At 39.2% G+C, this 14,547-nt stretch overlaps 2 protein-coding genes across 6 annotated transcripts in view; one reads left to right on the top strand and one right to left on the bottom strand.

Annotated features, from left to right (window-relative positions):
- gdap1l1 (ganglioside induced differentiation associated protein 1-like 1) overlaps positions 1-12,574 on the bottom strand; it is a 126,854-nt gene extending 114,280 nt beyond the window's left edge. For 2 of the 5 annotated variants that reach the window (XM_073061744.1, XM_073061745.1), the window contains exons 1-2: positions 11,153-11,218; positions 10,913-10,977 (exon numbers count right to left, since the gene is read on the bottom strand). The gene's annotated coding sequence lies outside the window, so the exon portion shown is untranslated. Of the gene's footprint in view, positions 1-10,912; positions 10,978-11,152; positions 11,225-12,470 lie in introns of those variants that run through there. The other 3 variants (XM_073061746.1, XM_073061748.1, XM_073061747.1) reach the window with 3 other exon arrangements.
- The window catches only part of jph2 (junctophilin 2), a 140,592-nt gene continuing 138,389 nt past the window's right edge, over positions 12,345-14,547 (top strand). The window contains exon 1 of the mRNA XM_073061743.1: positions 12,345-12,958. Within this exon, the coding sequence (XP_072917844.1) occupies positions 12,580-12,958 (379 nt within the window). The 5' untranslated portion in view covers positions 12,345-12,579. The remainder of the gene's footprint in view (positions 12,959-14,547) is intronic.

Below are 14,547 nucleotides of genomic sequence, written 5' to 3' on the forward strand. Positions count from 1 at the left end.
CATGTGGATCAGATATTGGATACTCAGCTGAAGAACACACCTGAACAGACTGTATCGAACAAGACGGACACATTACAGCCACTGGTCTTACGTCTCAGAGATGATCATGTCACTAATAGCACCATGACAGCTGCAACAGGGAAAGTTGTCTTTGACAAGACAACGGTCAAACCTGATGATACTCCACAGGTCCAAAGGCACTATCTTGCAAGAAACAGAGTGCCACCCAAAAGACTGAACCTTTAGTATAGAGAAGTTAGTTATGATTTGTTAAAGGGAAATTGAATGTTCTGTTACATACACAGTTTCATCTTATATTAGTCTCAAGGGAGAGGAAGTGTAAGGCATGGATCTGTTTCTTTTCACACAATGACTACCTTTAGCATGACTTTTTGACTCATGCACATTGATCTGTCATTCTCTCACTCTCTCTGTAAAGTGAATACGATTTAACCTCACCTCCGCTTGCATGCCTTTATTTAATTGATATATAGTTGTACAGACACAACAGTGGCCTCCTGTTATCATGATATTTTCAGATTCTTAAAATACCTCAAATTCATATCAATTCAACTGATTTCTCAAGGTAAGGGTAATAAAACAGCAAAGTCTACATAGGACTGCTGAATTATTGACAATACTATTGAGATTTTCATGTTGTACTATATAAGCATGGAGCTCACAAAGAAGAACCATAAAATTATGGAAAATTCAATGATATGTATGAAGAGAGAAACAGTAAATGTATCAAGTTGTGGACCCTTCATCAGAACAAAGTTTTAATCCCAAGGTTTCTGTGGGTTTCATGGTTTAATTGTGCTGTATGTTAATAGTTTTACCATTATTAAAATTGCCAGATTTTTTCAACTTATCACATTTTGATACATCAAGCTTGGTGATGAAATTTTCATTTCTATATTTTTAGAAGTTTTAAAATGTGTTAGATGCCATTAACATCATTACTCAAATAGCTTATTAAATCTATTTATAACAAGAGGATATCTGAAGAGAAAAGAGAATAAGTTCTGTAACTTAGTCATTCTGATATATACATTCATGTGTCTCTAATGGAATAATCAATTAATGCAAAAACTTGTCAGCAGGATATTGTTATATTAAAATCATCACAAGAGAGAAAAATATGTTTTTTTAACCAAAGTCAAGTCAAATTCAGCTGGAAACACTGTAAGTCTATTAATATCAATAAAGAAGAAAAGTAAATTCTTATTTTAGGGCTGATATTTTCTCAAGAGGAAGAAAAACAACAACAGCTGAAAGTGTCTGATTAGTGAGTGACACACTGACACACAAAAATTCCATGAGATGAAAATTCCAGTTTTCATGGGCATTACCTTGTTCCTAGGCCAGATTACATCTATGGCACATGTTAATTGCAAAAATACCACAAATAATAAAATTATTGACATGGGCGTAACTGACATTTATTATCAACATTCAATACTGGTAGATCATGATTTCAACCAACATAATGAATGTTGAATATAGTTCTGTTAATTTGGACAATATACTCTGTACTCTGTGTTAACATGCTACAGGTAATCAGACAGACAGACAGACAGGCACACTTTATTGATCCCGAGGGAAACTGGGTTTTGTTACAGCCGCACCAACCATGAATAGTGAAGAAATATAGCAATATAAAACCATAAATAATTAAATAATAAGTTAATCATGCCAAGTGGAAATAAGTCCAGGACCAGCCTATTGGCACAGGGTGTCTGACACTCCGAGGGAGGAGTTGTAAAGTTTGATGGCCACAGGTAGGAATGACTTCCTATGATGCTCAGTGTTACATCTTGGTGGAATGAGTCTCTGGCTGAACGTACTCCTGTGCCTAACCAGTACATTATGGAGTGGATGGGAGTCATTGTCCAAGATGGCATGCAACTTGGACAGCATCCTCTTTTCAGACACCACTGTTAGAGAGTCCAGTTCCACCCCCCACAACATCACTGGCCTTACGAATGAGTTTGTTGATTCTGTTGGTGTCTGCTACCCTCAGCCTGCTGCCCCAGCACACAACAGCAAACATGATAGCACTGGCCACCACAGCCTTGTAGAACATCCTCAGCATCGTCCGGAAGATGTTAAAGGACCTCAGTCTCCTCAGAAAATAGAGACAATCAATATGCAGTCAATATAATGAAGAACCAGTCACTCCCCCCCCCCCCATGTGCATTTTGTCTAGTATTATCAGAGTTTACATATTATCTGCTGATTTATTTCTTGTGAGGATTCCCATAATTGATTCCGGTTTCAAAAATCTGGCTTATGCTGCAGTGTTTACTGATGACTTCAAGTTTTCTAGAGTAGCCAATCACTCCAAAGTATGGGTGCATGAATAATCTTCCTTTTCACATTGAATTTGACTAGAAAAATGTAGAGAAGTTAGACAGAGCAGAACAAACTACTAGAAGACAAGGGAGAAAGAATGGAATGAAGGTTTTTGGCCTGTATCTGGCCCATGTCCATGATCCAAATGTTAGTGTGGATTAATGTTTATGTTGCCTGTGTCTTAATGAAGATGATTGAAGTTTAACATCTGTTGTAAACACAGGTCCAAGCAGGATAAGGATCATAATGCCAGCGGATGTGTAGATTACCCTGGCCATGAGCAGTTACGAGTTTGGCTACACTAAGGCTCTCGATGTGAACAGAAGCGATGCACTTCTGTAGGTTCGGAGAACACTGAGTTGCCATATCTCATAAAGAAGCTGACAGATATAACGTAAGATTTTACACGGATTACAGCTTGTTTTTGAGCACAGTGCAAATTAATGTACATTGTGTTGTATGCACCTCCTATATTGGAACTAAACATGATTTGGCTTCCAGTGTATTTCCAAAGACACCATATCACCTGTTTCAGTGCCTAGCAGTCTGACAAGAATCATGGTGCATTCACTCCTGAAGTCCACTCTGTCACTTTTATTTCTATAACTTCAGTAATCAAATTATTGCCATATTTTTCCATCCATAATTTTCCCAGCACCTTACTGTCATGTGTCTACAGGACCTTCTATCCCCAAAGAAATAGGATATTGATCCTCTGCCCATTTGCTCCATATCCAGTATTAGCTGGGTTCATACTGTCCCAGTTATTCTTTCTCAAGTTAGATCCATTTGTAGAATAACTCCTAGTATCTTCTTTTAATACCACTTCAGATATGCTTTAAATGATAGAGACTAACTTTGTCATAGTCGTACAGCATTAACACAGGCCCTTCAGCCCAACTCACCCATGCCAACTGTGTTGCCCAGTGAGTGAGTCCCATTTGCCTGTATTTGGCCCACAGCCCTCTCCACCGCTCCAATCTGTACTTACCTAGATGACTTTTAAATATTGACAATTTGCTTGCCTGAACCATTTCTGGCAGCTCATTCCAAATATGCGCCATCCTTGGCGTGAAAAAGGTGCCCCTGATGTCTCACTTCTGATCATAAACACATGCTCTCCCTGATGTTGTGTCTCATTGTTTGCCTTCCCAAAACACATTACCTCACAGTTCAAACACGAGGAAATCTGCAGATGCTGGAAATTCAAACAACACACACAAAATGCTGGTGGAACACAGCAGGCCAGACAGCATCTATAAGGAGAAGCACTGTTGACATTTCGGGCCGAGTCCCTTCGTCAGGACTAACTGAAAGGAAAGATAGTAAGAGATTTGAAAGTAGTGGGGGGAGGGGGAAATGCGAAATGATAGGAGAAGACCGGAGGGGGTGGGATGAAGCTAAGTGCTGGAAAGGTGATTGGCGAAAGTGATACAGAGCTGGAGAAGGGAAAGGATCATGGGACAGGAGGCCTCGGGAGAAAGAAAGGGGGGGGGGGGAGCACCAGAGGGAGATGGAGAACAGGCAGAGTGATGGGCAGAGAGAGAAAAAAAAACAACTAAATATGTCAGGGATGGGGTAAGAAGGGGAGGAGGGGCATTAAAGGAAGTTAGAGAAGTCAATGTTCATGCCATCAGGTTGGAGGCTACCCAGCCGGTATATAAGGTGTTGTTCCTCCAACCTGAGTTTGGATTCAAATACTTTAAAGTCTCTTACTATCTTTCCTTTCAGTTAGTCCTGACGAAGGGTCTCGGCCCGAAACGTCGACAGTGCTTCTCCTTATAGATGCTGCCTGGCCTGCTGTGTTCCACCAGCATTTTGTGTGTGTTGCTTACCTCACAGCTGTTGGGATTAAATTTCATTTTCCTGTGCTTTGCCAAATGTTCCATCAGATCAATATTCTACTCTTCTTGCTATGCGCAACATAGCTTTTCTTATCAATTTCGTACAGGAGGTGGCCTTTAAGATCACTAGTCCCATGCCAGCTCTCATAATTTTGGTCAATATAAATCTATAACTATGTCTCCAAAAAGTGCATTATCTATACAAGGTCTATGCTTGCGCCTTGGTTATTTCCATCTATTTCAGTAAATAACTAATTATGCCAACTACATAAAATAAAAGATAACAAGATATATTAAACCTTGCTAAGTCTTCCAATAGATCTCAGTCATATTGAATCCATGAAGTGAGAAACTAAATAGGTGGTCCTGCTGATGTACACAATTAATTACTAAATATCACGAGAAGCTCTGGTTGGATAGTGATATAATTATAATGAGCAAGAGGTGTGAAGTTGTCATGCTGTTTACCCTCCACTTTATGCCCTTGAAAATTTGGGAAACACCATACTGAATTGAGGTCAATGATTAGAGCCGGAATACACATGCATATAGGTAACAAACACAAAGTAAAGCACAATATTAGTTGAAGACTTGGGGCAACTCACTAGTCCTAAGCAGTGACCATGAATGAAATTGATTGGGTGCCATCTGAAAACTTCAAAAGATTCCAGAGGAAGGTGGAAATCAAGGAAAAAGTGGGCAACAACTAATAACAACCCATCAGCGTGGAACTGAAATGAGCACCCTTACTCTCTTAAATCTATAATAAGGTATTTAAAATACATGTCTAGAAACTTATCATTCATCGGTAGTGTTAAAGTTGAAGTATGGTATTAGTAAATTGCACCCTGCCTGTGAAGTTTAGTTCTATTGATTTCAATGGATTGATTTTTCAGTACAATGTGCTGTGTTAATTCCTATGGGGCTAGAATTCATTCCAACAACTCTATTGAAAATCAATTTAACTGGAGGAGAACTGTATTACACGCATTTCTGTGTGTTTTGGCATCTATTAAGAAATGTATTTCATTATTTTACAGGATTTTCAATCTCCTTACCACAATATCTCTAGCTTAAAAACCGTCCTTCTCAGCTCCAAATGTTGTTAACAGCGGTACAACACATAAAATTCTTAAGCAGTGAGATTTTTATCCTCACTGTATAAAAAGTAAGTCTTCTTTACTTGCGAAACAAACCCACGCCCACTCTGTTTCCCTGAAAACATGCTATTTAAAAGGTAAGGAAACTTGCTGTCTGTGGGTACTGTTCTTTATTAACCTGTCCATGTTCTGATTATTGATTTAAGGAGGAGGAAGCTGGAGGTCCATGGGGCAGACCTCATCAGGGGGATCAGAGGTAGACAGCAACTTTAAATTCCTCAGAGTTATCATTTCACTGGATCTCCCCTGGGCCCATTATGAAGAAAGCAAGGCTGCACCTCTACTTACTTAGAAATCTGTGTAGATTCAGCGCGACATCTAAAACATTGAGATACTTCTATAGATGTGTTATGTTGAGTCTATTGGCATCAGTGCCAGGTTTGGAAACACCAATGCCCTTGAATAGAAAAGTAGTGGACACAAGCGAGCCCATCACAGGTAAAGCCCTGTCTACCACTGAGCACATCTACACAGAGTGCCGTCACAGGAAAGCAGCATCCATCATCAAGAACCTCCACAACCCAGGCCATGCTCTCCTCTTGCTGCTGCCATCAAGAAGGAGCCTCAGGACCCACACCACTGGGTTCAGGAACAGTTATTACCCCTCACCCATAAGGCTTTTCACTCGCCCCATCACTGAACTGTTCCCACAGCCTATGGACTCACTTTCAACCACTCTTCATTCTATGTTCTCAATTTTTATTGCTTATTTATTTATTTATTTATTTATTATCATTTTCTCTTTGGTATTTACACAGTTTGTTGTCTTTTTCAATTTGGATGCCCGTCCTGTTAGGTGCCGTCTTTCATGGATTCGAATGTGTTCTTGGATTTACTGTGTATGCTTGCAGGAAATTGAATCTCATGGTTGTATACAGTGACATATACTTATTTTGATAACAAATTTACTTTGAACTTTGCATAGCTCCTTCCTCCCTCTCACTATTGTAGCATACATTCATTCAGTAGCAATAGTCCCCTGGAAGAGTGTTATTTGTATTGTAGATTTGCACTTACAGGCTAAAAATTGTGAGAATCTGCCACATACAAATATACAACACTACACTGCACATAGGGAAAGCTGGCAATATTGTTCTGTGTACATTAAATGCAAACTACTTGCTCAAGTTATAACTCCAGATCAGAGTCACCTTTGATCAAGAATCAACTTTATTCACCATATACATTTGCATGTAGTAGGAAATCACTGTGGTATCTTGCTGCTACATGCAACAAAAACAGCAACATTCAACAATTATATAGAATAAAGAATTGTACGAAAATAAAGTTAGAATATGGAATAAAATATACATAAATGGTGGTGGTTGACCATCGCGTCCAACGATGACAGGAAACTTGTGAGGGACAGTTCTGAAAGTGTAAAAGCCAATGCAATGGGGCAATCCCACTCTCTCGACTTTTGAAGTCTGGGTCCAGTGATATAGGCAAGCATCACAAACTGGGGTCTTCCTTCGTTGCAGTGAATGGCCATGACATCTTCTGTGCCTTCTCTTGCCCTTTGCTCACCATGGAGCGTTGCAGTACTGCCTTCCTAGCTGTTGGATCTCACAGTAGATGTCCCTAACTCACCGGGGTATTAGGCTGCTGGTTACCCTCGCCTGGTTTAGCATGCCTGTCAAAGCAATGTACCGTGCTGTGGGCGCGGTCACATGCAAACTGCTATTTGGAGCCACAGGTGAGAGCTGAATGTCCATTGGGGGCCTAAAGTGAGTGAGCTGCCCCGTAATGGACCTGACAAGCCCCTTCACCAGAGGTGCTACCCCTCACTGGATGTCCCATACATCCCTCACATAAATATCTGCATTTTTTACAATATAATCATTATAAAGAATGTTTAAAATATTTATGGTGCAGTGCAGTCACTAAATTTATAGACAGAGAGGGGTGGAGGTGAACTAGAATGGTTGATCAGATTAACTGCCTGGGGGGAAGAAACTTTTAAGATGGGGTGAAGATTTTGAAGTTCAGTGAGAGGTGACATATTTTGGAAAGTCAAGAAAAGGTCGGACATATACATGACAGAGCATTAAGGAATGTTGATGAAGGGAGACATCTTGTAATCCAAGGACATACTGTCGTTCCCTGAAAGTAGCCACACTATAGGAAGGATATAGTGAGGCTGGAAAGACTCCAGAGGAGATTTACCAGGATGGTGCCTGAACTGAAGGACTTTAGCTATGGGGAGAAATTGGTTAGATTGTGCATATTTTCCTGGACACAATGAGGCCGAGGAGTGACCCGACAGAGGCATAGATAGGGTAGATAAGTCACTATCTTCTTCTCGTATGGTGGCAGTATCAAAAAGAAGCGGGGGTTGCATGGTTTTAATGTGAAAAGTAGGAGATTTAGAGAGAATCATAAGTTTTGCTTTTACAGAGTGGTTGATATGCAATGCCTGAAGATGTGGTGGAATCAGGGACAATTACTTTTTTTACATGTCATTAAGACAGATATTTAAATAGGCAAGGTAGAAAAAGATGTGGTTCTAATGTGGGGCTAGTGTAGAAAGGCAAAAATATCAGCATGAGCATAGTGGGCTGAAGGGATCATTTATGTGCTCTAAAACTATATGACTATAACACCACACAATAAGATGTGGCATATGCAAGCCAATAAATTTTACTGTCACTGAGCAGGGAAACACTTTTTAGGAACCATACACAAAATGCTGGAGAAACTCAGCAGGTATGATAGAATCTATGGAAAGGAATAAACATTCAACATTTTGGGCCGAGTCCCTTCATCCTGAAATGTCGACTGTTCATTTCTTTCCATAGATGCTGCCTCACCTGCTGAGTTCATCCAGTATTTTGTGTGTGTTGCCTTGGGTTTCTAGCATCTGCAGATTTTCTCTTGTTTGTGACTTTTTAGGGACCATGGGGATGGTCATCACCACCAAAAATATAAGAAATTGCAATGACTAATTTCTCAAAAGTCTTAACTCCTATGTCAATTGAGTAATTAATTCAATATGACTACATTATTCTAATAGAAAAAAATTGATATGTGTATGGCAATTTTTTCCTGAAGCACCTATTTTGCAGAACTGGCTACAATCTCTGACTCCTCTCAATTTATGGGCATTAACATATTTTGGCACATTAGCAAAGTTAATATTGTTAATGTTCACCCAGCATTCATCATAACTTGAATATCAGATATGCAAAGATATATTGTAGTTCTGCAGTCTGTCAATATTAGGCTAAATTTGCTGGAGGATTGTATTACTCTGCATTATGATAGATGGACTTGTTCCTGAATCATTCACAATATAACTAGAGAACAGAGTAGTAAAATGGGTGCAATGCGTCCATTTGGACCTTGATTCTTGATGCTTGTCTGGTATGTGAATAAGGCAATTACGATTCACGTTAAAAATTAAAACATAATTTAAGTGTTGTTTCTGCAAGATTGATATTAGATAATGTTGGTGTAGGAAATATCGTTAGCATCTCTAAACTGCTGCGCAATCTGACAGTTTGTCAGACCATGACTGTGTTGGGAATAGATAAATCAGAAATAAAAGGATTAGGTACAAGAAACATCATCTTCAGCAATGGAGATCTATGTAGCTTCAACTCTTTCCCAGGCTATGAACATTTTTGAGTTGGAGAGGTCTGAATTTCTAATTTGTGTAATATGCTTTATAGAATTACGCATTATTGCTCATTACACCTTTAAAAATCAATGAAATTGCCTTCTTGAAACAGTGTATGACCTTTAATTATAATCAGATAGTACTAACTCCACCAATGCATTTTTAATAGCACGAGTGCACCTGTCCATTAGGAACAAGTCATCAGAGGAATGACCCATGACACCTGGTCTCTACACTGTTAAAACAATTTTGGCAAAGTGGATCTGATGAAGGAACCACTGCTTGAAACAGGTAGTAGCTTAATTATCCTGTATAAATGATTTAACAATACTGTTCTACCTCCTCCTGCAACTTTTTTTACAGGTCAAAACTTCTTTGCACTAACAACCATCGAAGTGACATCCAGGGCTGCTGAGTTCTCAGCAATAATGTCACATAGACAAAAAAAGCCAATGAAATGACATTTATCAATTATAATCTATGGTTTATTTATCTTTTAAAGGATACTTTTGTCGTTTTCTAAAAATAAATGTATAATAGATCTTCAATCAATAACTACCCTGAAAGGTTTTCAGATACAAGATAAGAACAAAATATATAACTATGGAGCTATATGTAAACCTAACTTCCTACTTTTTAGGGGTTTTCTTTACAGTATGTTTCTGGCCATCATTACTAACAGGAATTCCAGATTTTTTCCCCCACTAACTGAATTTAAGCTCCATTGCAGCTGTGGTGGGATTTGATCTTTTGACTCTGAATCATCAACCTGTGGCAATGGATTGATAGGCCAGTAAATTTATGCTGACAAAATTCCGATGATGGGTCTTTGAGCTGAAACACTAACCTCAGTTCCGACAAAGAGGCTTCAACTGGAATCGTCAGGTCTGTTTTTCTTCGCACAGATGTGACCCGACCAACATTTTCTATTTTATTGCAGATTTTTTGCATCTACTAAAATGCTGTCAGTAAGTGAATCACTACGTTACAATTCTTCTGTTTTTAGTGACAATTCCACTGGTTAAAACCAGTGAAAGAACTAGCATAAGGATTTCATACGATGCTATGTTCCTTTACAGGCATTTACAGTATATCACCACGTATGCAAGTAGAGAACACTTTACTCTTGTTGTATAGGGAAAACTCCAGTTCTCAAACTGTTGTAACACCGCATATCCAATACCAAAGGTACTGAAATACCCAACTAACAAATATGCTGTTTAGTCCGTAGTTAGGGGAAAACAGCTATTGTCAGAATGTATAAGTTGTAAACAAACAAGTGGTAGCTTTTAAATTGTCACCAAATGTGAGCTACACACAGTAATCAGTTCTGAAATTCTAAAGTCATTTGCATTAACTTACACAGTAAAATGTGTTAATCAACTGCATTAACAAACCCTCTATGACCAGGGTAGGCTACTAGTTCACAGCAGGAGGCCACCTAATAGATGAGCTTTGGAAACTGACATAACTATATGCATTGGCCAAATGGACAGATAAAAGGGCCATGGGAATTGCCCTACATCAAACCAAGCATCAGACATCTTTTGTACCATTTTGTACCATTATGACACAAATCAAGGAAAGTTCTAGATTGTATTTTGCCCCTTAGCATCTGTTAAGATGTGCTCCTATTGTAAATGCATCATTGTATGGAACCATTTGTCCATACCCAAAGGTCTGAAGTAAACTACGCTTATGTTTCTATTGAAACAGTATTTAATTATATTTGAAATAAGAGTATTTAAAAAATAATGTTCTTTGCTGAATAAAGACCTGCTACATCTACAGTTCCCGATTCCATTTGGTTCTTTCAAAGTTATGTATTAGCTTATGTAAGAAGTCTTGTGAGGTTGATTGTCAGCTGTCAAAGGCTAACGGGACACACCAAGCAATATCCTGACAGTCGTACCAGCAGGCAATATCAAATTTACCTGATGTAGAGAAAGTCCTTTCACCGATTCTGCACCAGAAAACGACGTCAAAAGTTGTCATCTCCCTTAGAAAAAAAACACAACTAACATAAATCAAAACCAGTCAGTTGTGTTCTGTTGTTTTCTAAGTGTTCGTTACGCCACACATTACAAATATTTTACAAACACCTATCACATTTTATATGGAACACTGCGCAATTGCTTAATTAAATTCTATCATATTTAATTTTATACCAATACTTTTATTGCGGGATTCCTGACATTCGGATGTAATTTTCTCCCTTCGCGAAAGGGGGCTCCTTGCATGGCGAGCTATATTAATAAAAACGTCCACATTTGTGCTCTGACTGGGTTCCTCGCCTTGAAAAGAACAAAATCGTAATGAGCTGCGTAATTCTGCATGCGGCAGAGGTAAAATATTGGCGTATGAACTGCTTACATACCTTAGGTATGCAAATGATTTATAATGCACCAGACACCCACATACATTTTGGATTATTACCTTTGGAAATGACAATTCCACGATGTTAATTACTGGTGCACCCTAATAATCCATTTAAGGGTTGAAGCAAACACGGTAATTACAAGAAAATGCACTTTTAAAATGTAATCTAATTTTGAAAATTTACAATCATGTAAAAGTGGAATTATAGCATACAGTGGATTACGTGACTGGTGGCAACTAATTATATTTTGATTCGAACATGAGTTATCACTCCGTTTGAAGCTTTTGTGTATCAAACTAATTCATGATATGTTAGGTCGCCTTCTAGTGACCGGAATTACAAGATAGATCTTCCCTTCCCAATAACGACTCGGGACAACCGTTTACGCCTCGAACGCTTGAAAAACTCTTATCTACGTGTTTAGCATTCACAACCCTTTCAAAACAGAAAATGATTATTTCAAAACACGTACAATACAAAAAAACGGATTTAATTGGACGAGTTTCGAAATTGACACAGGCTTTGGAAACAGGGATATAGTTGAAACTGTTCCCAGGATATTTAATTGGTACTAAATTTCTCGGAACCGAATATAAAGCAAAGGAGAGTTGTATTGCTGTGTTTTGAAAATTACAGTTCTTTGTGATTTAAATTAAATCCCGAATAAAAGCCGATAACAGGGATAGTGCGATTTTTATTTATTACTTTACAAGGATACAGTTAATGGAATTGCACAGGGCATGAAAGGCATTGATGGGGAAGACGACGCTTTTAAGATCACCATGTATGTCTTTTTAAGTAAATAGAATGACAATTTTTGCACTGTTAACCCGCTGTTTGAAATATTAATCCAGTCCCTTACGGTGCTGCTGGTAATGTTTTAAAAAAAGCGTTTGCGGAGATTGTTGATTGGGTTTTATTTTTGGAACCGAGTGTGATCTGATAGCCTTGTTAGGTATGTTATAACATTCCGGTTGTATGCCGAGATGGAGAAGTGGGGTCAGCCACTCAGCTGCCTCCCGTTCCCCCAATGACGTCTGGTTGTTCGGTGGGGAGAGGCGCCGCACTCTCGGCTACCAGGTGCACGGAGCCCTCGTCCCCATCTCTCCTACCTTCAGAACTGAACATTCATCAGTTCGATCCAGATTCCTTTCCTTATATACATAGAGTAACCCCTTTCTGATTCTTTGCTGCTGGCGGCGGGCGGCATCCGTTTCATGCATGAGTGGAGGAAGATTTGATTTCGACGATGGTGGGGCGTACTGTGGAGGATGGGAAGGCGGCAAAGCGCACGGCCACGGCATCTGCACCGGCCCCAAGGGCCAGGGCGAGTACTCGGGCTCCTGGAACTACGGCTTCGAGGTGGTCGGCGTGTACACCTGGCCCAGCGGCAACACCTACGAGGGTTACTGGTCTCAGGGCAAAAGGCACGGCCTGGGCTTGGAAACTAAGGGGCGCTGGGTTTACAAAGGCGAGTGGACGCACGGTTTCAAAGGCAGGTACGGGGTCAGGCAGAGCCAGGCGAGCGGGGCCAGGTACGAGGGCACCTGGAACAACGGCCTCCAGGACGGCTACGGTACTGAGAAGTACGCGGATGGAGGTAAAATCAACTCCCCCACCCCCTTACTATGTGTCACCCGGCTCCAATTCTATCAAATTCCAGTTTACATTAAAAGAAGCAAACACATCTATCGCTCATAACACAAATGCATTCGGTTCTGTTATCCTGATGTACGTGTTGCTCTGTATTCGGAGCACTCCTGTTTGAATGTTCATTTCTACTTTTTAATATTAAATCGTTTTATTTCTCTCTTCCTTTGAAATCAGATATTTTCTTTTGAATTGCTTGCTGGCCTCCCGTCAACGTTATTTGTGATTTCTTGTCCGGTTGCCATGGTAACGGTATCAACACGTAACACGAGTTCAGCACTGAATGTAAACTAAATACTTTTCAACAAATTAACAGACCCAATAGATTATTGCCTCTTACTCATTGCTGCATTGTTAAGTTATCCAGGGATCAACATTTAAAAAGAGATAACATTTTTGTATGGCCTATATATAACATATTTTGAGGAAATGGGAATTATCTGGGGAAAATTAATTCCTGTCACTTGTTGATTCTTAATCTCTGGTTGTGGGTGAATAGCTTTGATTTTTAGGCAACCAGTGTGATTTGCCCTTAAAGAAAAATAAAACCTATCATAGATGTAGATTTATCATCCATTTAATGCAGATATTTATAAAAATGACGATGAAGAGTAAACAAGAAAAGTACCCACCTTACAGATACAATACTTGTATTTCATATTTCTAAACACAAGAGATTCTGTAATTGTGGGAAATCTTGTGTACGAAATGCTGCAGGAACTCAGAAGTTCAGGTAGCATCAATGGACGGGAATAAACAGCTGGCGTTTCTGTCTGAGACCCTTCATCAGGACTTGATGAAGGGTCTCAGCCTGAAACGTTGACTGTTTGTTTAATTTCATGTTTCTTCTTGGCAGCATTAAAAGGAAAATAGGCAATTTGACCCATCCTTTGTCAGCATTTAACCTTCTTGATGGCAAATGTATAAGCCCACAAGAAAATAGGAGAACTAGACCACCAGTGACCCAAGCCTGCCCTGCCATTCAATATGACCATTGACTAATCTACCCCAGCTCTTAACTCCTCCTCTGCTTCAATTCTTTCTTCATACATATTTTCTCTTAAAACCACAAAGCAAATTGTTAGATCTGTGATATAGTCTTTATAAAACCTCAACATATGAAGCACGGTATAGAGCTCAATAGTATTCCAACTATAATCTTACTGATATTTCAGTCAGGTTGAAATTTTTCTCTTAACATAAATGTTTTCTCTTTTATTACCAACTATAGTATATCTTTGTCAACTTCCTTTTCAACCTGGGAAACAGTTTTGAAAGTTCTTTACAAAAGCTCTCTGTTTGTCTATAAGGCATGTATATAGTTTAACCACTGTCATATATTTTCCAAAATGCATCATTCACACTTAGTGCTACAGAATTCCAATGGCCACTTTTTAGCCTTTTACATATTATTAATATCCTTTCATTGTATCCTTTAGTTTTCTAAATACTTATCGGTATCCCTACAATGGTAAAATACATGGGAGACAGGTGGAGGGGTAAGTTGTGTTGAGGAAGCAATGCAACTGCAGCAGGATT

Source organism: Hemitrygon akajei, chromosome 11, assembly GCF_048418815.1.
Source record: "Hemitrygon akajei chromosome 11, sHemAka1.3, whole genome shotgun sequence".
In the NCBI taxonomy this organism is placed as follows: Eukaryota; Metazoa; Chordata; class Chondrichthyes; order Myliobatiformes; family Dasyatidae; genus Hemitrygon; species Hemitrygon akajei.